Source organism: Diceros bicornis, chromosome 5 (genome assembly GCF_020826845.1).
Source record: "Diceros bicornis minor isolate mBicDic1 chromosome 5, mDicBic1.mat.cur, whole genome shotgun sequence".
Classification (NCBI taxonomy): domain Eukaryota; kingdom Metazoa; phylum Chordata; class Mammalia; order Perissodactyla; family Rhinocerotidae; genus Diceros; species Diceros bicornis.
This window is the reverse complement of record NC_080744.1, coordinates 80,703,044-80,726,399: the sequence shown is the minus strand read 5'-3', so window position 1 is coordinate 80,726,399 and position 23,356 is coordinate 80,703,044. Positions and strand designations below refer to the sequence as shown.

At 48.1% G+C, this 23,356-nt stretch overlaps 1 protein-coding gene across 1 annotated transcript in view; it reads left to right on the top strand.

The window, feature by feature from the left end:
- ALDH1A3 (aldehyde dehydrogenase 1 family member A3) overlaps positions 1-20,422 on the top strand; it is a 36,706-nt gene extending 16,284 nt beyond the window's left edge. Inside the window, exons 7-13 of the mRNA XM_058540482.1 lie at positions 681-794; positions 3,240-3,342; positions 5,648-5,832; positions 10,480-10,644; positions 12,044-12,201; positions 12,803-12,877; positions 18,801-20,422. Of these exons, the coding sequence (XP_058396465.1) occupies positions 681-794; positions 3,240-3,342; positions 5,648-5,832; positions 10,480-10,644; positions 12,044-12,201; positions 12,803-12,877; positions 18,801-18,873 (873 nt within the window). The 3' untranslated portion in view covers positions 18,874-20,422. The remainder of the gene's footprint in view (positions 1-680; positions 795-3,239; positions 3,343-5,647; positions 5,833-10,479; positions 10,645-12,043; positions 12,202-12,802; positions 12,878-18,800) is intronic.
- Positions 20,423-23,356: the final 2,934 nt, after the last annotated feature.

Sequence of the window (23,356 nt, the reverse complement as noted above, 5' to 3'; positions counted from 1 at the left end):
GTTCAACACCAAGGACTTTGAGAGAGTGATACTATGTTGCCATTTGGAACATTCCTGGGGCTGGTTTGAAAAATGAAAGCTGAAGCGCCAGAAGGATATTTTGCAGGTGCCTCTGAGCCTTGAGGATTGTGACCAAGGTGTCCCACCTCCCCCAGCACACAGACAGATAGCACACAGAGACATTCACACACAGACACACACGCAGATACACAGCCAGAAAGACACAGACACACAGCCAGAAAGACACACACAGACACACAGAGACACACACACACAGACAGATACAAAGAGACACACACAGACAGACACATACACACAGACACATACACACACAGACACACACAGACAGACACATACACACAGACACACACACACACACACACACAGAATGGTGCCCTGCTACAGAGGTCCACCGCCATTTTGCTCAGAGGCGCTTTTGGGATGAGAAGCACTACCTGGAAAGGGGGGTGTACACCTCACCCTGGCCCAGCCCGCACACCGGCCGACTGGGTCTGGGTCCTGGGTGGATGTATGACCTGGGCCCAAGCTTCCCAGGCCTCCCCAGAGGATGCCGCTCTGCCTGGGGACAGCATACAGCCATGGCTCTCGGCCCAAGTGAGGCTCTGGGGTGGACACTGGCTCGTCCTCCTCCTCTGAATGCCATCTTGATTTTCTCCCAGGTCGGCTTCCCTCCAGGCGTGGTGAACATTGTGCCAGGATTTGGGCCCACAGTGGGGGCAGCGATTTCTTCTCACCCTCAGATCAGCAAGATAGCCTTCACGGGGTCCACAGAGGTAAGCTCCTCACTGGCTCAGTCGCTGCCTGATTGGAGACCTGGGAACTTTTCTTTTGAGAGGCTAAACTATGATTTATTATCCTTCTAAAGTTGACCACGTTTTAGTACATAATGATCAGTAAAAAAAAAAGGTCCAGTTTCCAAACTAAATAAATATTTAATAGAACTCAGAAACCTTAGAAGAAAAGACTGATAGACAAGATAAAATGTAAAACATCCATAGGACAAACAACATCATAATCAAGGTTAAAAGATAACTTATAAGCTGGGAGAAAAACAGTCATAATTTATGCAGCTCTCCAAAAGTTAAAATTCATAATATTTGAAGGGTCCCTAAAAATCAATGAAAAAAAGGCAAACTGAATGGTGGAAAGTGAGAATTCAGAGAAGAGAACACTGAATGCCCAGTAAGCCTCACTTGGTTTACTGGTAAGCAGGGAAATGCAAATTCAGATGAGAATCAGACTCTCCTTTTGTCTGTCAGATTGGTAAAAACTGAAATCTGGTGTAATCAAGGCTCTGAGAAAACAGGCTGTCACCCACGCTGGGCCTGAGGTGGAGGGCAGGATTGTGGCACCGATCACAGATTGGAAAGTGTAAAACTTTTGATTCGGAAATTCCATTTTGAAGCAACTGCTTAGAGAAATATTCTCACGAGCTTTCATGGATGTATTTTCCAGGAGTCTAGTATATCTGTTCTATATGGTGTTTCACAGCCATTACAGTAAGGAAAGCTGTCTGTGATCTATTGTTGAAGCACAAAGAAGTCAACTGTAAGAAAGTATATACAATACGATCCCATCAATAAATGTGTGTGTAGAGAAATAGAAGTTGTCTGCAAGGATTGCCAAGAAATTCTTACCCTGGCCACCTCTGGGGCAGGTCCTGGGGCAGGGGCGAGGGAAGATGAAAGCTTTCCCTCTTAATTTGCGTGTATCTGTATGTGGAACTATTTTTAATGAGAAAGTATTTCCTCTGTCCTTAAAAAAGAAATGAGTAAACACTTTCCACGCAATGTGTCCCCATCTCCTAGTTTAGTCCAGCCAGGAGGCCGAGCCCTGCTCCTGTGGCCTGCTAGACAGTACTGCCGCCGCCCTCCTGTGCTGGCCAGGGTGAGCATTGTTTGAGAAGCATAGTCAGAACCCATCAGGGCCCCGCATGGCAGTAGAACAGCCGGTGGCACTCAGCACACTGACGGGAGCTGCCACAGACCCACACCTGGCTTGGGAGCAGCTTGGGAGCAGCTTTCCCAGTCTTCCCACCAACAGCAAAATCATCCCTGCCCCTGCCTGGCTTCTCTGCAGAGGAGCCCTGAACCCTCTCCAGGCAACTGCAGGGCTGCCCGTGGGTCCAGCGGGGTAGTGCTCTCACTGGGCAACCAACTTCATGGATAAGAAAATGGCCTCTGTGCCCCCAGGGAGTGCTCGACTGGCAGGCACCTCTCCACCCTAGGCCCCCTTGCTGCGTCCAGCTGTAAGAGCACACCTCTACCCCTCTCAGGAACTGCCAGCCTGTGGCAGGCTGGTTTTGCTTCTATTGATCTTCCTGGGGACGGTCCTTGTTACGGTGGATCTATTCCACACCTCCTTCAGTCCATCACTCATGAGCTGGCCGATTTTTAAAATGTACTCACACCTCAGTTTTGGGGAAACAGCCCTGGAAGAGCCCAGCTTTGCCTCTTGCTAGCTGTCTGTGCACATTGGTCTCTGCGAGTCTTCCCAGCTCTGAGTTCCCGGCATCTGGCCCAAGGCAAGTCACTGCTGTGTGCTGGGTCAAGCCTCCCCTCTAGCAGTGTGTGGGGTGATAGGAGAGACCCTTGAGGTACATGGGGGAAGCTGAGCTGCATGGTTTGCTGAGTGGTCCTTCTGTTTCTTCAGAGCACACCTGTCCTCTCCCCACCCCCTGGGGAAGCCTCAGTCTTAGTGCTTCCAGAGAATTGGCTCCTCCTCATCCTGAAGGTCAGCTTCCCTGTTTCCCAAATTCTCAGAGGTTCCCTTAGATTACACCAAAGAGCCACACAGAACCACCTACCGCACTGGCGAGGGGTAGAAGAACTGCCCCTTGGTCCCCTTGAACCCTTTACCAGACTAGCTGGACCAGTCTGCTGCTGGGAGGGACAGCCACCAGGGCAGGTGAGTAGCCGGCTCTGTCACTAGCTGGCTGTGTGGCCATGGACGAGTCGCTGGGCCTTCCAAGGGCTCCCACTCCACCCCTGTAAGTGGAGCAGCTCAGACCAAGGATTCCAGCTGTGTCAAGGTCTGATCTTCGAGGAGATGCTGGGAGAGGCCAGGAAGTGAGGCAGCAGCGTCAAGGCCCAGGGCGCCTGGGCAGAGAGGCGGGGGCCTGGCCACGCAGCGCCCACTGCCTCCCAGGCATGTCCAGAACGTTTGGGCCACATCCGGCCATGTTCAAGGTTTAATCTGGTCTGGTTTGTTTCCCGTAGGTTGGAAAGCTGGTTAAAGAAGCTGCCTCCCGGAGCAATCTGAAGAGGGTGACACTGGAGCTTGGGGGGAAAAACCCCTGTATCGTGTGTGCTGATGCCGACTGTGAGTCTCTCCCCGCTGGGCCTTGCTGCGGCTTTCGTAGGTCCATATGAGTCTCCCTGCTTCCTTGCACAGATTCGGGACCAATTGAGAGAAAGACACACACACACACACACACACACACACACACACACACGATGGGGATGTTTTCCCACCTGGGGTCATCATGCCATAAATACGCAGGTGGAGGGAGCTTTGTTGCTGATAGAAAGCAGCGTGGGAGGAGGGCATGTCTTAGGTGGGAGCCAGAGGGACTGCCTGTCCTGCCCTTCAAGATTAAGTTTACTTTCCCTGTCCCCACAGAGCTGGGGCCGTGAGGAGCCAGTCGGTTTCTTGTCTGGAGTCCCCGTGCAGGGGGAGGGCCAGGAGAAGGGGGAGAGGGCAGGTGCTCCCCACTCGCAGGCATCGATCATTCCACCCCCCGAGTCAGTGTTTCCTGTGGTGCTTTCAAGCTCTCCCAAGACTTGAGATGTTTCTTCTCACTTTGTCTCAGGCCTGATGAAGCAGAGGACAGTGGCAGCTGACCCTTAAAAATACCCTCCTGGTCTGGGTACTGTCTCTGCCTCCACCGCCTCTTCCCTGGGGCAGCAATCCTGCCCAGCAGCTTGGGGCCAGTCTGTGACACAATATTAAAATATACGCTGTTCTTGGCTGCCAGGTCCAGAAGAAGGAAGAAAGGGCCACACAGGGCATTCATCCACCTGCTGACAAGGTCAGCTGTCAAAGGTGTGACTTCCCAAGTACCCTGAAGCACCTTTGCCTTAGAGAATAGCCTCCCCCACCTGCTCACTGGTGCCAGAAATTCCTTTCTTGGAGAACAAAGCCTTCCATTCCACACTCAGATAAGGTTGGAATTGCAAATATTCCTGAGAAAAAATGACCCTAGCACAATTTCTTGCTAAGGTGTAAATGACTGATATCAGTTCCTCCCTTGAAGCTGGCTGTCCATGGGAGAGAGGCCTGGGTAAGGAAACAGGCTCCAAGGAAGGAGAGGGAATCTGAGCGTGAGGATGGACTGCTCGTGTTCTGCCTGGGTTGGGGCTCCCTTGTGGAAGCATCATTAGTGTTACTAATGGTTTCTGGAGCCACATGGAGCAGTGGGTGTGGCCCCACTGCAACCCACATTTGGAGTCCCAAACTCCAACCCCAAAGAGCCAGGACTCCTGTTTGAGGGTCCGTTTGACAAGGGTCGTACACACCCTATGTAGCCACCTCCAACTCCTCATCTGGGCAGCGCCGGTCCGCAAAGTTAAATCCTGACATCACTGGCATCCCAGGCATGATATCAACAGTGACATGCCACCATTCCCTGCCACTGCAGCCACCACCCCCAGCTCCCATCGGGGTGCAGGAAATGAATTAGTTCTTTTGGAGGAGGGGCAGTTCTAAGTTGGCACGGGGGGGGGGGTGCAGGGAAGGGTGAGAACCTTATGATGCCATCCTGCTGCCACAGCGACTTACACAGAAAACCCTGCCAAATGGCAGCTGCCTGGTTCTCAAAGCCAAGGGCCGTGTTCCTGGGAGCTGCCCAAAGAGCAGTACTGGACGTCGGTGGTGGCCTGCCCGTGTCCAGAGGGCTCTTGCTTTTGCTCTGTGCAGAGGAAAGCTGTGCTTCTTAAGCTAGCAGTGGTGTGTGTGTGCAGGGAGTGGTAAGTGCTGGAAAACCAGCCAACGGTGGGGCCAGAAGTCCCTCTGTGAATATAAATGACATCCCACTTAGCATCCCATTAAGCATGTCCCCCCAAAATCTTACTTACTAAGCACCTTTCTAGTTCATTTTAGCAACTGGTTTTAATTGAATGTCTGCTCTGCAATTCAGCTTCAGCCTTCATCAGGCAGAATCAGTGCATTTTTTTAACCCTTATAAATCATACATGGTGTTATGTTACTTAATAAGACCCTTCTTTTGCTCAAGGTGGAAAATTCTGGCTCCTTTAAAAGTTCTCACCAATTGGCTGACATCAATACTTCCCAAAGGTTATTCTGTAGAACATTAGTCTGCAGAAAGGAGAGGGGAGGGATCCAGGGGCAGGTGAAGTGGGTCCCACAACTCTCTGTTCTCATTAGCATAGCAAAGGTACTGAGAAGTCCTGCAGTCAGGGGACCTATTTAACCCCAAACTCAGTGGACTCAAAAATCCTTCTTCCCATCCTCTCTGTTTGGGAAATACTGAGAACAAAATTAATTTCTGAAACACAGCCATTCCGGGGCCTGTTTTCTGGTGTGGGCAATTAGAGTTGCAGCTGTCGCCAGTCTGCCCTAACAACTTAATCGCTTCCTCTTGCCCCCGCCGCCCCCCTCCCTCCAGTGGACTTGGCAGTGGAGTGCGCCCATCAGGGAGTGTTCTTCAACCAAGGCCAGTGCTGCACGGCCGCCTCCAGGGTGTTCGTAGAGGAACAAGTCTACACCGAGTTTGTCAGGCGGAGCGTGGAGTATGCCAAGAAACGGCCCGTCGGAGACCCCTTTGACGTCAGGACTGAACAGGGGCCGCAGGTAACCTAATGTTGTGTCAGATCCTGTGGGGGCGCGTCTGGGGGCTGAACCAGGCAGCCCCTCTGGCCCTGGCCCCGTACAGCTCCGGTGCTCTGCGATTCCAGGGTCCATCTCAAAGCAGAAGGGAGGCTGCCTTGCCTTGCCACTTAGGCTTTTGTGTAGATGCTGATCAACTGTACAGTCCCATGAGGTCTTAGCGGAGGTGATGGAAAGGGGGTGGACACACCGAGGCTTTGCTCTTTGCAGCAGATAATGCTGAGCTTGGGGCCTTGGCAGGAGGGAGGTGTTCCAGTTCATAAGGCCATGAGTCTGCACCCTCCAGCCAGAGGACCATCCCTACTCTGAGCCACTGGGGTCCCAGGAGGGATCCTCAGGCAGAGGTTGTCTTAGCTGCTGGTCTCCCTGCAGAAGAGGGGCTGTAACCCTGGCTGAAAGGCAGCAGAGTGCAGGCGGAGGCAGGACCTGGAGCTGACAGTCTCAGCCTGGAGGCCCTGGAGCCCATGTCTGTTGTAGGACAAGATGACCATCAGAAACCAAAGAATCCCACGGAGAGGTCGGGGGATGGGGATGCATCTCTGGGCAGTAGGAACATGTCTCTGGAGGCCTGGTTTTCAAAGCTAACGTAACGACAGGTTGAAAATGATCATAACCACGAGGTTTAATAACCTCTTTAGAAGGGCACGTCCTGTATCACTTTCTTACTAATTATGCAGTGCAGCAGATGGATAAATATTTAAAAGAGGGCAGGCTGACCATCCCATGCATTATTGAAATGGAGCTCGACAGCAACCCACTTTGCTTGTAGCCAAAGTCCTGCCCCAGCCGTGAAGTGTCAAATCACATGTCAGGACTCACCCACTTGCGTCCGTCCTGGGAGCTGGCCACTTAACCACTGCATCGGCACCAAATGTTTACACGGGGAGCCATGGATCTGAGCGCATTTGGCTCTGTGACTTTGTGAGAGTCACGAGCTCCTCCCAAACCTCAATTTCTTCATCTGGAAAATGGGAATAATCGATGAATATTATGAAAATTTCAGGGCACCTAATAAATTTTTATTTTTTAAAGGGGAGAGCATTAAATGACAGGCTCCCTCATCTAGGGGGCAGTGAATGTCTGTGCATGACTTCAGGCCGTGTCGTCAGGTCTTGCCTGACTACCCTGTGGGGTCGCGCTGAGGAGGGGGGAGGACTATGTAGAAAAGGTACATTTCTGGCCACAGTGCCCACCCTCCTTTGCCCCCACCCACATGCTCTGCGGCTCTGAGGCCACGTGGCCCTGGGGGAGAGAAGCATCTCCACTTGTGGCCAACACTCCCCATCCTGCCAGGCCTCAGCTCCACCCAGCGGCCAGTGACACAACAGTTGTCTAGTGGCCTTGGTTGGATTTCAGAGCTGAATACAAACATAGCAACAAGTCATTATCAAATCTACTATGATTTTAAAACTAATCCAGAATCTGTGGAAAATACGTGAGCTGATCCCATCCTAAGGAAACCGTTTTACCCCATCATTATTCGTAAGTCTCTTTCCAAGACTCCGAGCTTGACTTTTGAAACCAGATGTACAAATCTCTTCCAAGACAGCAGATCCAAGTAGAATGGGTGTTGATTTCATCAGTGCTTTTGATGCTGCTGTTGCAAGTCCTTTTGAAAGCTCACTTAAGCTGTCTAACCTCAGCTTATTATTTTAGATCGCTGTTGGATTTTTTCCCCAAAGTGCTTTTTCATCTATGGTAATAAGATTTTACTCTGAGAGGACTTACATCTGTCTAAATAGTCCTGTCTGTCTCATGCCTGTGAAACAGCTAGCTGACCTAGATCCGCGTCCACTGCAGGCAGCCGCTCGCCGGAAGGCTCCAAAATCATTCAGGTTTATTTGGCAACTGAGCAATGAGGCACATAACCATCATGCAGGCCACCTGGCAGGGCTAGATCTGCATCCTCCCCCCAGAGCCAAGCACAGCCTCTGGCCGGCCTTCAGGGGCCGTGTTTCTCTGTCTCGGTGCTGTCCCCTGCCACGTCCATCACTTCCGGCAGGTTCTTCTTCCTGCACTGTAAGGCACCAGCTGACCTTTCATGGGGGCTGGTTAGATTTAAACACTGTGTTTGTGCGGACTTGCCAGGGAGAGTTGCGTTTGGGTGTGTACGGTTTCCATGGGAACCCGGCACTGCTTGCAGGACAGACGGGCGTCCAGCCCGGTCTTACATGGTTAGTGGCGACTCAGGACCTGTCCTTATATGGAGCCCCAAAAGCCCTCTTGGCCTCCTGAGAGGAGGAGAGCAACACCTGGAACTTTCAACCCAAGGCTTGGTTTATCCAGAGGGAAGTTGAGAGAACCTGGAGATATTACTGGATCCATTGCAGTGGTTTGAATTACTTTTTCAAGTGGGAGTGCATACACATGGGTCAAACCCCAAACACATGTAAAGATCAATAGTGAACAGGCTCCCTTCCTCCTCCCCCTCCATTCATGGGTCTGGTTCTTACCCTGCCCTCCATGGGTGTCCCATGTTCTTAGTTTCTCGTGTCTCTCTCTAGAATTTCTTTATGTGTATACAAGCAAATATGAGTATGTATTCTGATTTCCCGTTTTTACCCAAAAGATAACTGTGCTTTCTATACTGTTTTACACCTTGCTTTTTGTCTCCTAACAAGAAACCTAAAGAGCTTTCCATACCAGTCCATGAGAACCTGCTTCGTTCTTTTTCATACGTGCACAGAATTCTGCTGTATGAATCCACCAGAATTCAAATAACATGTTCTGATGGACCTGTGTGCAGTCATGTACGATGCCACAGAGTATGTTGTTTTACACACGAGCAAGGAAATCCGTCGGACAGATTCCCCAAGTGGGATTGCTGAGTGGGAGCACATTTGTAATTTCTAGAAGCATTGTTAAATTACCTTCCAAGAGGATGAACCAATTTATGTTCCTACCAACCTTGTATGACCTTCTCTGTTTCTCCAGCCTTACTAACAGGATATGGATTTTTGGCCTTCTGATAGTTAAAAGTGTTATCTCATTTCACTTTAATATGCACGTATCTCTTATAATGAGTGAGGTAGGACATCTTATCATATGTTTAAAAGCCATTTGTAGTTCCTTTTCTAACAACTGTGCCTGTGCTTGGCATATTTTTCTCTTGCATTGCTGGTCATTTTTCTTATCACTTCTAAGAACTCTTTCCATACTAGAGAGATTAGCTCTATTTCTATATGACTTGTCAGTTTTTTCCAGTTTGTTGTTTTACCCTTTAACTTTACTTATGATGTTTTTGCCTTTTTTGTTTTTTTTTTTTACATACTCAAATTTATCAGTCTTTTCTTTTTGGCGTCTGGATTTCGAGTCATAGAGAGGCCATCAGCACTCCAAGTTTATGGAGGCATTCTCCCACAGGAGAGAATTTGAAAACTTATATGCTTTTGTTTTTCATGGTTAAGTCTTTGATGTGTCTGGAATTTATCCTGGTATAAGGTGTGAGGTATGGATCCAATTTGGTATTTTAACACTGGATCCACACTTCCTGAGATGACTGGTCAAGTGACATGCATGGTTCGTGTCCACCCCTGCTGAGAAAGCCAGCCTGCTCCTGAGAGACTGACGGTCATCCAAATGCACCATTGAGTTTGCTTATTTTTTTATTTAAAGTTATTTAAATGAAACCAGTTTTTCTATATAAAAATCTCAGCTACAGCAAACCTATGAAAGTTCTGTCTCTCTCAGTCAAGGAGGAGGGGACTAGCAACAAGGTCGTGATCAAGAACAGGGCTCCCGTGTATTTAGGAAGAAAGGCCAGTAGGGGTGGGGAGAGCACTTCCCCCCTTGAGCACAGTCTCCCAAAGGGGTGCTCTTTGACGGCTGGTTGGGTACCATGACCACAAGCTGGATGTTAGGCTGGTGGTACGGGGTGCACTCTGGCCTGGGAGACCCCTAAACGAGGTGGCAGGAGGTGGAGGCTTTCAGATGAGCTGGCTCCTCACCAACCAAGGAGCGGCCCAAATGGAGCCTCCCTCCACTCTGATTCTCGGGGTGCTGAGTAAGGTGGTCAATTTTTTTCTCACTTCTTCTCTGCAATGTGGATGGAGAATTCCAATAAATGTTACCCCGATCCACGGTGCTCTGTGAGCAGGGCACTAGGTTGCCAGATAAAATACATAGCACCCAGTTAGATTTAAAGTTCAAGTAAACAACAAATACACTTTTAGCATAACATTCACTAAAAAAAGTCATTCTTTGTTTTTTAGAAATTCAAATTTACCTGGGCATCCTATAGTGTTATTTGCTAAATCTGGTGACCCAGCGCGGTATACAAAGCGTTGGGAGAGCAAAGAATGTGGCCAGTTCAGATCTTATTTCACCCACTGATTTGCTGGGAGCAGCTGGGAGCGGGGACAGACGTATGAATAAGTCCCACACCTGGAGAGGATGAGAAGAGCCTATCCCCCCAGCTCTCCCCTGCTCCAAAGAGCCTAGATTTGTGCATCAGAGGAACATTTGCATACACGGCACATTTGTTCCATGAATTATGACTTGGCAGCACATTTAGGGGTAGGACAGCTGATCATGTTGAAGGCCGATGGACATACAAGATGGCAGCCTCTGCCCAGAAGGAAGCCAGGCTATACTTCCCGTTGTGTTTTGCAGATTGATCAAAAGCAGTTGAACAAAATCCTCGATCTGATTGAGAGTGGGAAGAAGGAGGGAGCCAAGCTGGAATGTGGAGGCTCAGCCATAGAAGACAGGGGGCTCTTCATCAAACCCACTGTCTTCTCAGAAGTTACTGACACCATGCGGATTGCCAGAGAGGAGGTACTGGGGCCTCATTCTGAGCTCGGGTTGGAGGGAGGGGGAAGGGGGACTAGGCCTTTTAAACAAGAGTCTTCTCTAGGGCCCCAGAATCCCAGAAATCTTTGTGAGGAGAGCATCTTCCTTTCTCCTGTGGCCTTTTGCCTCTCCGTTGGGGTCCTTAGGGAAGCCATCTTGCCCCCCTGCCTCTGGCGAACCCTGAGGACTGTATAGTGGGTGCAGAGTTTGTCCTAACCCCATTTCCACTCAACATTCATCGTCTCTGGGGAGCACTAATTCCTCTTTCATCTTCTAACACATCCTTGGGTTAGCCCAGGATGGAGGGCTATTGACACCTATGGGTTTTGCCAGGAATTGAGCCATGGATTCGGGGCCCAAAGCTGCCTTCAGTCCTCTAGACTGAACTTAAACGACAAGTGTTCATTCAAAGAACATGTGACAGCTAGAATTCTCTTTGAAATTTTCCATCATGGGCATCCTTGGAAATGGTGGAAATTAAGGAGACCCCACAAGAGTGTAAATCTAATTTTGTCTTTCAATCCCACTGTTAAGCTAGATGGAAACTGGTCCCTGCCTGGGTCCCAGGTGGTTGGACCCTGAGATGTGGCCTTTTGGGACACATGAAAGAGTGAATCACTACTGAGGGCTTACTGTGTGGATATTTTATAGACTTTCTCTGTGAGATTTTTATGGCTTATTAACTGTTCTCTGATGGCATGAGACTCAGCTCTCTAAACCTCTCTATGGCAAGAGCTCTAGGGAACCTGGGAAGGTATTTCAGCAGCTGGCCTCATCCTGCTAGGTTACAGTCATGCCAAACATTGAATCAATTACAGGCTCCCTTCAAAGTTACTTTTAAAAATTCAGCCTCAAGCTCTTTCCTTTCCTTTTCTTTGCTGTGTCCTAGACTGTGAGGAACAGTGTCTCATTCCCTCCCCTGCGAGTTATTAGGGAAACATTTCAGGGCATCTTCATTGGTGGAAAGTGCAGCACCAAGGGGTGGGGCACACGTCCCACAGCTGTGCCTGTAAACATCCTTCGAGATAACTTTCCAAGAAAATCTTCCAGGGTTTTGTCTTCTGTGCATCCCAGAGTGCAGAGGCTGTCCCAAAGCTCGAGGGCTGGGGCTTCTCAGACACCCTGATGACAGTCAGAGATCTTAAACCCGACCTACACTTTTGCGTGTTATTTTTATTTTTGTTTTATTTGAATCCTTCCCTTCAGATTTCAACTATCACACAGCTAAAAAGATCTTTGGATGTTCTTTCTTCTCTAGTCATTGTTTCTCTTGCATGTGAGCACTTTGGGTTTATGAAAAAGGGCATAAAACGAAATGCCTGCTCAGAGCATGCACATTTCATTCCAACATGCCTCTGACTGCCACTCTTGCAATTAATCATAGATTTTTGGACCGGTGCAGCCAATACTGAAGTTCAAAAGTATTGAAGAAGTGATAAAAAGAGCAAATAGCCTTGAATATGGACTCACAGCAGCTGTGTTCACAAAAAACCTCGACAAAGCACTGAAGCTGGCCTCCGCGTTAGAGTCTGGGACTGTCTGGTGAGTAAAGTGTGTGTGTGTTTCGGCTCTCCTGAGCTGCTGACTTCATTACTCTTCTCCCAACAGAGAACTTCTAGTCACATATTGGGTACCAAGCACTGTCAAAGTGCTTTGCTCCATCCTCATGACCACGTTCCGAGGTAGGTACTATTATCGTCTCCATTTTACAGATAAGGAAATGGTGACACAGAGAGACCCAGTGACTTGCCCAGGGTCACACAGCTAGTACGTGGCAGAACAGAGCTCAGAGCTGGCCATCCACCTCTGCTGCCCATGCTGTTGACCACCAGACTGGACTGCTCCTCACACTTCACCCCCTCTGGCGCTGTTTTTGATTCTGATTCTAAAAACAGTGCATGGTCCTGTGCAAAGTATGGATGGAAGTCGTTGCTTCCAAAAAGCTGTATACTTAAGAATATTCAAATTTTAGTTTCTGGTGGCAAGAAAGAGAAGGCAGAAGTTGAAAGCACACTGTTTTCATTATTAAAACTTTGACAAAAGGTCGTTCACTAGGCAACACTGCATCAAGCACCCAATAGCCAGAATGCCCAAGATCCTACTTCTCTGGGTAATCGTGAGCATCTTTTCATTCTTTCTCTAGGATCAACTGCTACAATGCCATCTACGCACAGGCTCCATTTGGTGGCTTTAAAATGTCTGGAAATGGCAGAGAACTGTAAGTGTTTCCATTACTCCACGCCTGCCAGTGGGGTGAATGAAAAATATACTAGATTGGCAGGGTGGTGGTGTGTGCTCCAGTCCACTGACCTGGGCTCTTGTGCGTCAGTCTTGAGTCAGCCGTGTCAGGAAGGATGGTGGTCCTTTCCCTCTCAAGCTGGTATGGATCCCTCCCCTCCTCTCGCCCCTTCCTGCCTTCCCATTTCTGCCCTTCCCCACTGTCATCTTCATGCTGTGCTCCTTCAGGCCCCAGGATCAACCTCCAGCCTCAGCTGATGTGTCCTCCCCAGTATTCATCACACATGGGGATGTTCAGTAGATGCTTAACATAGGCTCGCTAGTTGAGGATAAGGGCAAAACTGAAAAGTGCACTATTTTGCCAGACACAGGATGTAATCACTCACACAAACCCTGGCCCTCAGCGAGGAAGATAGGCTCTCTCCCTGGTGGGGCTCCAGCTCTGTCTCCCTGCTTTCTGAGCCTAGCAGAGGCCCCTGGGACAGACCATGGGCGACTCTGGCTCCTTCTTGATGCCTCTTTGTGAGGCATACTGCAGCATCGCCTGCTTGCCCTCCATGGCTCCTTCAAACGCACCACGTACTCCTTCACGGTTCCTTTCTTTCTTGCCCATTGGGAAGATGAGCTCCATAGGCATAGACTAATGCACAGGCCTTCTTCTGTCTGGCCCAAGATAAAAGGCCCAGGCACAGAGCTGGACGGAGTGTTCCGGGGCTGGACACGCTGTGGTTTCCAGCTGGACGCTGCCTTCTCTCTCGCGTCCTTCTTGGTGGTACTTGGGGTTTTATTAGGCTTTGTGGACAAACAGCTTGTAGGATCAATCTTCCCAGGGGGACCATCTATGACAACACAAAGGGCCGTTCCTGGGACATCTTGAAGGGCTCTGAGCTCTTCCTTTTATTTAAACAGTTTGTATTATTTATATACAAACCATTACCTCATATGTGTTTGTTCATCTTCCAGTGGGGATACCCAAACACTTCCCCTCGGCCTGGGTCTTGGTAGGGCCTTTGGGCAGCTCCCTGTCCAGATTCTTAATAAAGATATTATGAAAGAATGAGGCTGCCTTCCATTCCTGAGCAAATGCTCTTGACCAGTCTCTATGGAATTGGGGTCCCTTGCCCCATCTTGGTTCTTCTTTCTAGTCCATTCCTGACTCATGGCAAGTACCCCAGAGCTGTCTGAACATCTGAGTAGAGTGTGTCCATTGGTCTCCACCTAATTCCTATGGCTGATTTCCCCTGCAGGGAACCTCAGTAAATTCTTGGCCAGGAAGACCCTTTGCAGAAACCTCATTCCTTCCCCTGAGTGGCTTTTTTGTGTTGTGTTCTGTGAGCCTCTGTTCATTACCTCTTCACAGCTACCTGCCCACAAGAGACATGAGGCCTGAGCTGGGGTCACCCAGGTCCCCTCCAGGGCCCCCCAACAGCAGTAACGCTGGCAACAACTGGCATTTGCTGAGCACAGACTCTGCCAGGCTCTGTCCGAGCACCCTGCACATGTTGATACATGCCGTCCTCCCAACAGTCCATGAGATGGTTGTAGTCTGTTCAGGCTGCTGTAACAGAATACCACAGGCTGGGTGGCTTAAACAACGAACATGTATTTCTCACAGCTCTAGAGTCTGGAAGTCTGAGAGCAAGGCACCAGCAGATTGAGTGTCTGGTGAGGGCCCTCTTCCTGGTTCATAGACAGCCATGTTCTCTCTGTGTCCTCACGTGGCGGAAGGGGCAAGGGAGCTCTCTGGGATCTCCTTTATAAGGGCACTAATCCCTTTCATGAGGGCGCCACTCTCATTACCTAATCACCTCCCAGGGGCCCCACCTCCTAATACCTTCACATTGGGGGTTAGGGCTTTAACATATGAATTTCAGGGGGAGATAAACATTCAGTCTGTTGTGGGTGGGTACTATTGCTATCCCTGTTTTCAGATGATCCCTGTTTTCAGATGAGGAAACCCGGGGATGCCAGGGAGGTTCCAATGCCTTGCCCGGGTCACACTGCCAGCAAGTGACAGAGTTGGGATTGAACCCTTGGACCCACTACCCCACAGGGCCGTGGACCCACTACCCCACAGGGGCGTGTTCAGCGGGGGTCACCTCCATAAGTCACCTGGGATGAAGCCAGCCAGGGCACACATGGTCATTTGTCTCCTCTGACCTGCTGCCTTCAACCAGTCAGGTCATGATAGCTGGGGGACCCAGAACCCCACAAGGTCCTCCTCCCAGAGGCCAGGCACAGCCTCCTCCCACAGCAAGAACTTCAGTCTCCAAAGCAGATGTCCCTGGATGTCGAAGCTGTGGGAAGAGTATGGGGCCCACCTGACTTCTGGTGTACTGACTCACACCAACTATTCGCTTATCGCTTTCTTCACCTGCGTCACCGGTGTCGCCTCCGTCTCCCTTCCCACCCACGACAGTGCTTTGGTCCTTAGCAAACCCCCGGCCTGGCGCAGATCAGGCCGGGTGAGTATGCACTGAACGCGGTCCATGTTTTATCCTGCCAGATAGCCACAGTCGGGACTTTTTTTGAATGTCTGTTTTTTTGACACTTGGCATATATTTTCCCAAGGCTTTTGATAAAGTACTTTAGCATAATTCACAAGGAGCCTAGAAACTGCCTTGAAAACCAATTTCCGTTTTCAGTTATCTCTAACTGATGTCTTCGTGTTGCACTAAGTTCCCCTTTTTGATGCTGGAGCACTGTGTGGTGGATTCCATGGTTTTCCCCATCCCAGGCTGCCTGGCTAGGGCTGGCTATCTGCCGCCCACCCACAGGCCCGTCTGCCATCTGTTCCTGTGCAGGTCTTAGGATGAAGCCTGCAATTTCTCTTCCTCCTGGGCGCTTTTCTTAGTTCTTTGTTTTGCTTTGCAATAAAAGTAATACAGTAACAAAAAAATCCACACTGTAGAGACGTGGAAAGTCAAGGCCTCCCGCGCCTGACCCTCAATTCCATCTGTTAGAGGTAACACTGTTCAGTCATGCATTTGTTCCTTTGCTCATTCATTCACCTGGCAAATATTTATTGGGCACTTTTGATGCACTGGGCACATGCTGGGCTCAGAGCATAGAGCAGTGAACAGTACAGTCGCAGTCCCTCTCCCTTCTGACTTCTGGAGGTCTAATGGGAGAAAGGCTGGGCCCATGGATGGCCTTGAGCACTAAGGTGGTCGAGACTTGATGAGAAGCCAGTTCAGAGACAATGCAGTGGGTTGAATAAGAGCAGCAAGATTTTGAACGAGGGCAGTGATGGCAGGAATAGAAAGAATGAAGTGATTCATGCACTTCATCTTACAGGAATGATTTAATACTGGACTGATTAGTTATGTGCTAACTCAACATGGTTTCATCACTTGGTTTGCTTTTCTTTTCTTTACTAAGTTGATAAATCATGAACTACTTTGAACTTTTACAATGCAACACTATATGCTCACTTTTAAATGTTATTGTGCATTTTCTCTGCATACAATGGATGTAAATATGTATGTCCTTTCCAGTTTTCAAGTGAAATGAGAGCAAACTGCTTTTTCTTTTAAGAATGGGCTTTGGATATTCTGTCTTCCTTTTTATTGGTGGTCTCCTACGATGGACTTTTGTGTTGTTTCCAGGGTGTTTTGCTATTACAAACTATGCTGATATTCTTTCTTGTGCATAAATCTTTATGCCCTTGTGGGAGATTGTTTTCAGAGTAAGTTCCTAAAATTGGGTAATCAGCCACATGAAAAATGAGCTCCCTGCTCTTTTGGTTTGCATTTCTTTAATTGCGAGGGGGTTGAGCAACTTTTTCACACTTATTGGTAATCTGTATTTCTTTTTCTGTGAACTGCCTGTTCATGTCCTTTGTTGATTTTTCCCTTTGGTTGTTTGTGAGTTTTTTAATTGATTTGTAAGAGCTCTTTGTATATTAAGGAAAACAGCACTCTGTTTCTCACACAGGGCTCTAAGTGTCATTTTTTTTTTTTAGTTTCTTATTTGTCTTTGGGTTTTTTTAAATGGAGTTTCTGCTCTACAAAAGTTGAATTTAGCATTCTGTGTAAGGCTTTTATATTTTGTGTTATGTTTAGAAAAGATTACAAAAAAATTCACCCACTATCCTGGGTTCTTGAACTGTTTGTTTTAGGAAACTACCAAGAAATCTCAATGACTTATTGATAATAAAATAATAATATTACTCTCTGCCATTCACTTTTTACCTAGCACACAGTAGGTGCTCTATATGAATATCTCTAATCATAACTACAAGGAGGTGATGGTATTCCCATTTTACAGATGATGAAATTGAGGCTCAGGGAAGGCAAAGAACTTGCCTAAGCTACTTAGATCTAATCCAGTGGTTCTCCAACTTGAGCTGCATCAGAATCCCCTGGATTGTTAATCCCCTAGCTTGTTAAAACACAGATTTCTGGGCCCTGCCCCCAGATTCAGTAGGTGTATTAGTTTTCTATTGCTGCTACAACAAATTAACACAAAGTTAGTGGCTTAAACAACATAAATTTATAATCTCACAGTTCTGTAGGATAAAAATCTGACACAGTCTCACTGAGCTAAAATCAAAGTATCTGCAGGGCTACATTCCTTTCTGGAGACTCTAGGAGAGAATATGCTTCCTAGCCTTTTCCAGCTTCTAGAGGCTTCCCACATTCCTTGGCTGGTGGCCTCTTCCTCCATCTTCAAAGCCAGCACTGTTGCATCTCCCTGAACCTGCTTGTGTAGCCTCATTTCCCTGTGACTCTCGTCTTCGGCCTCCTTCTTCCACTTTTAAGGATGCTTGTGATTAACTGGGCCCTTATTTTCTCCTTATTTTAAGGTCAGCTAATTAGCAACTTTAATTCCACCTCAACCTTAATTTCCCTTTGCCACATAACCTAACATAATCACGGTTTCGAGGGATTAGGACATGGATACATTTGTGTGTCAGGGGGCATTATTCTGCCTCCCACAGTAGGTCTGGGGGAGGCTTGAGAATCTGCATTTTGAGCAAGTTCTGAGGTGAGGCCGATGCTGCTGGTCTGGGGACCACACATTAAGAAGCACTGGTCTAAGGGGTGAGATGGGATTCTGTCTCAAGTCTTTTTAGCTGCAGAACCTCCGGTGGCCACCTCCGCTTCCACCTCTTTTCCTAAACAGGTATACATTTTGATTTACGTAATAGCAGAACAAGTGTTATAGAGGTATTTAAATCAATCCAAAGCTGCCTGTCAGTTCTGGGAAGGGGAGCTGCCCTGAGGACGGCCCATGATGCCCAAGAAGGGTCCCCTGGGCTCTTCAGGACCTAACGAAAGGGCATATACCTAAGATGCTAACTCCAAGGCTGTGATCTCCTTGTGTCCAGTCTGTGCTAATGTCTGCTCCCCTCGCCGCTCCAGGCCACCTCACCCTTCCATGTGCTCTGAGGCCAGCTCCAGGCCCTCTGTGTCCCTGTCCCTCATGGATCCTCTGGCCACATCCCCAGTCAACAGCTTTGGGCCTCTGCCTCTTCTGTCTCTTCAAGTGGCTCCCAATTGCCAGCGTTATAAACCCAGTGTAATGTCTGCTCCCCAGCTCCCTCCTCCCTCACCCACGCAGACCCTCTCTTCTAGCTCTCTACTCCTCCATCCAGGGAAATCACCTCTTCTTTTAATCCCCTTTATTCTTTAAAGGCAAACCCTTAGTCCTTCTGTATATTTCAAGAGCATCACACACAAAAAACTTGATATTTAAACTTAAGTTACATATCCAGTTACTTAAACTTACTAATGGTGCTATAGTCCTGGCCATTACCTATCAGCTCATCGCATTGTGACCTTTTGCATAAACTCCAGACTGCCCAGCAGAGCACTAGCCCACCCAGCACTGGAACAGGGGTCCCACAGCACCGCTCAGGGACATGCCATTGTGAATTCTCCTCTTTTCTATGATCACAGAGGTGAATATGCTCTGGCCGAATACACTGAAGTGAAAACTGTCACCATCAAACTCGATGACAAGAACCCCTGAAGGAGAGGTGGGCTCCTTCCTCCAACGTTCAACAGCTGAATGTGGCAGATCGAACTTGCCGAAGAAAAAACTACATTTCTGACCTTCTGGGATACTTTCTTCTGGAGACTTTAAATCTACTGGATTGGACTGATTTGTCTTTCCTCTCACACTCCTGTTTTATTGACCAGTATGTTGTGTGTGGAGTCACAGTCCTGCCTGGGGATGGAGCTATGAGTCCTTGCTGTTCTCCCCTTTCCACCAGGCCCCGGGGACAGTGAAGAGGCTCAGGGCTTTGCAGCAGGAAGTTGTATTTGAATTGTCCAGCAGTCGCTTAAAAATGCTTTGCTGACTCTGATTCCAGTAAGAATTTGGAAAATAACTCCCTGCGTGTTCTGCAAACAGGGCCCTGCACCTGCGGTCTCCTCAGGGTTACCTGCCCACAGATCCAGCCCCATTCAATGGGAAAGGATTAGCACTAAGTTAAAAAACAACAACAGGAATGCGAGGAGCCAGTGTGGGGAGCTTTGGGGAAGCATGTGCCGTGGAAGGAGACTGGAGGCCTTGGCTATGGACGGGCGTGGGTCTTTGAGGACTGCATCTTGGCATTGACAATAGGACTCAGCTTCAAACCAGTACTGCCTTTGGAATATGACCGAATCAGCAGCCCAAAAAACTTGTCTAAAACTATGTCAGAGTCTACCTTAACCAAGGCACTTTCTTAGGTAGAAAACATCACTAGTGTCACCATCGCTGCTAAGGACCCCGTGTTCTGACACTACAATAGCATAGCAAATCCTAGGATAATTGAGTCCCGCTTTTTACAAATCAGAGCCATAATTCGCTGTTACAAATTATGCATTTCTATCACATGCATTAACGGTGTATGAGAAGCCTATATAGTTTTCCTTTCTCCAGTTGGGTTATCCATTCTAGATTAGTAAAACTACACGACTGGAAAGATTGCTATTATACAGCTCTGATTTTTTTCAAGTCCTATTTTGATATTAATTAATGATTAATTAACAAATAACACCTGAACTCCGTGGAGGGACTGGGTCTCCTACTAAAGCAGCTTGAGTCCTGCACTCACAAGTTGTGAATTCTTCTTTTCCTCTCTCTGTATCCAAATGATGTGCAAATCCATGTTTTAACTTGGAAAACTTAAAGTGTTCCCATGTAGCTTTACAAAAAACAAAAACAAACTTAAATTGTGTTATTCGGATACTTTTACTGTTACTAACTAGTCTTTTCTAATGGTGCTTATGTTTGAGAATTAAATTGGGGGGGCAATAATGAGATGAAGGTCATGTCAAAAACAGTATATATATAAAGAAATTCATATATGAAATGGGGTTATTCTTGTCAGCAATATGCAATACACAATTCACCTTCTCTCTGTTAATTAACACTTATCACTTATATTATGAGTAACTTGTTAAATCAGGATTTGACTGCATACACTGAATTTTCAGGACTTTATCTCAAGTATCTATAGACACTAACCTTGATAATAATGCATTAGAAGGTTCTTATTCTTTCATTGTACAATAATGACTTTAATATGAAATGCTACATTATTTATAATTGGTATACTTAATGTATCTTTTTATAGTTGTAAGTACACAGAGGTGATATATTTAACCTTCTGTAATATATTGTATTTAGAAATGGAAATCTATTTAGTATTAGACTTCACTTCTTTTAAGGTTTACTCCTGTGGTATGGTTTAAAAATCTATTAGCCTGGGAATTCTGATCCTGACTGCAGATTGTGTTCAACAATGCAGCAATGATAAAATAAAATTGGATATTTGAAAAACGTTTGTTTTTTTATTTAAAGACCAAACCCATTTTAATTCTGTGGCCGACCTTTCTCTTTCTTAGACCTTCTGTACAACATGGCTTGTAATGAAGCAGCACCAATAACTTAAGAATAAATTTACGTTTGCTCAATCGATCAGGCCAAGCGCTTAGCCTGAGTGTGAAATCCACGTCTGTGGTTTTGGTGGTTGACCAGGCAGGGAGCTCATCTCAGAGACTCTTGTCTTAGTTGGCGACATTTAAGTTGTCATCTAAGCTGCCTGAGTCTTGTTTTATCACAGAATGATGAGGACATGAGTGTGGAAAATAGTGGGGAGGATTGCATGGGAATTTAGGAAAAATGTGGCATCCCCCAACTGTGTGCACAAGTATCCATTTTTGTCACTTTTCTACATGAGGATCTAGGTGTTGGGGTTTAACTTACCTAAAGTTTCTAAGGCTTCGAACCAAGAAGTGTCGATCACCAAGTCGTGAGCTGACACTGAGGTTGGATCAAGAGCATTCCTTGTACTTAGTTGGGTCCACCAGGCTCAACCTGGGCATCTGATGTGAGAGCCCAGATCACTTTGGCCACGCAGTGGCAACGTCACAACCTTTAACAGAAAACTTAAGGGAGTCTGGGATCAGATACCTCTTAATGTATGCACGTTATGTATGCATTAATATATTGAGAAACCTCCCATTTCTCAATCCAGATGTGAGCAGAAAATTCGAAAAAAATGACCTTTTCCTTCCTTTGGTTTACCGGAGCATGACTCTCTGAAGGCAACCATCCTGGGGGCACAGACCAGCTGTGGTGTGTGAATGTGTGTGTGCACGTGTGCACTTCTGTGCCTGTGGGGGTGGGTGCAGGAGATGGGGACGTTCTCTAAAGGTAGATCCTTTGGAATGCCCTAGCTTCCTTCTGCTGTCCTTGCTCCTGGCACATGGCTGACCCAAGCTGGACAGTAGATGAGGGACATTTAAAAAAACGGCCCAAGGAAGAATGTCTGAGGAAACTGAGTACCCAGCTGAAGAAAGATGACTAGAAGACACGGAGGGGGTAGTCAGCCACTATGCCTTCAGAAGGCAGAAATGTCAGGTCAGGGAGTAGCTTTCACCTGACCCATCCTTAGGAGGGGTCATGCCAACATGAGCTGCTGAGAATCCGGTAAGATGCAGAGCAAAAGCTGGAGGACCATGGGTCAGCGGGGTTCAAGAAGCAGTAAGAAATCTTAACCTGTTAACGACTGTCCCATGCAAACCTGTGACTAACGCATGCCTAACGGATAGAGTTAAATGCTAGGATATAAGCAGCTTGAAACAGGCCTCCCTGTGTCGAGTGTCCCGGCTGTTTTCTACATTGGAGACATTTCCTAGCCGATTCCCAAGCTCATTTAAAGGGGAAGTTGAGTTGCCCCCACTCGCATGGCCACGTCCGCTCCGTGTCTGCCCCGGCACTGGGCGTGCGCTTCCTCACGGTGCCGCTAGATGGGGGGCCGCGCGCCCTAGAGGCGCAGCCCAGCGGTCGTCAGGCTCACTCAGCGCTGCAGACACCACGCCCTGCAAATTATTAGGGACTTTTCGATAGCAATCATACTGCTGCCTTTTGCATACTGGAATTAGGACCGCAGTGGTGAGAACAGGATAGCAAAACTGCGCCCACCCTTTTGGAAGGGCGTCTCGTGGCAGGAGCTGGAAGGGCAGCCTCTTGGGAGCAGAGCAAAGCTGCCCGGTGGTCCCCTCGCCAACCAGGGGCCCAAAGAGCCACTCCAAGTGGCCTCTGCGCCCGGAGTGTCCGCGAGGTGGTGTGGGGGCCCTGCGGCTGCCCTGTTTTCGTGAAATGGCGGTGAGGGTGGTGGCGATTTGTCTCTGCCTCGTGCTAAATCCTGGGAGTGTTCCAGTCGTGACATTACATGAGAGGAACCTAGGGTGCAGGTCCTGCCAGGGTGCAGAACCATCTGCCTTTTCTGAGCAGGCTTCTCTTTCCCCGGTGGGCACTTGGAGCCGAACCTGAGGCCTGCCTGCAGCACGGACGTGCATCTTTATGGTCTGCGTTTGGGTAATGGCCTCAACGGTGTGATGAACGTCCTTATATTAGGTTGAAACAATAAATTGCGAACATTCCACCATATTTTATCTATCCCTCCCCCAAAAAAACCCAATTTAAAATGATTCATCAAATAACGACATGTTTGCATATGTCCATAATTAGATTACTAAATTCATGTAGTGGAGGGGGTGAAGTTTCCAAAATACTAAAGCTTTAAAAATACCCATTTCTATACGGCCCTGTAGAGTTGTACACAAATGAATATTCCCTGTCCTTTTAGTGTTTACTGCCAGAGTACACGGCCAATGTACAAGTCAGAGGTTAATCCGCGGATTTTGCAGCTGAACAGAACAGAGGGACACTGAAAGCTGAGTTGAGCCGGGAACCCACCAATCTTAATCGCTGCGCCTACGCCGCATGGAGAGAGCAGAGTACCCAAACCTGGAGGAAACTTCGCGCTAGAGGGGCCCGAGGGCCCTGTCGTCTCCTGGGCAGGAGCAGTGAATTTGATCACCTACGGTTTACGGCTAGGGAAACTGAGGCGGGCCGCCACGGGGACTCCTCGCGCCGGTTCCGGGGAGGACCAGCAGCGGCCAACTCTCTCCCTGCGCGCTCTTCGCGCCGCCCGCTGCCCGCCCTCCCCGCCCGC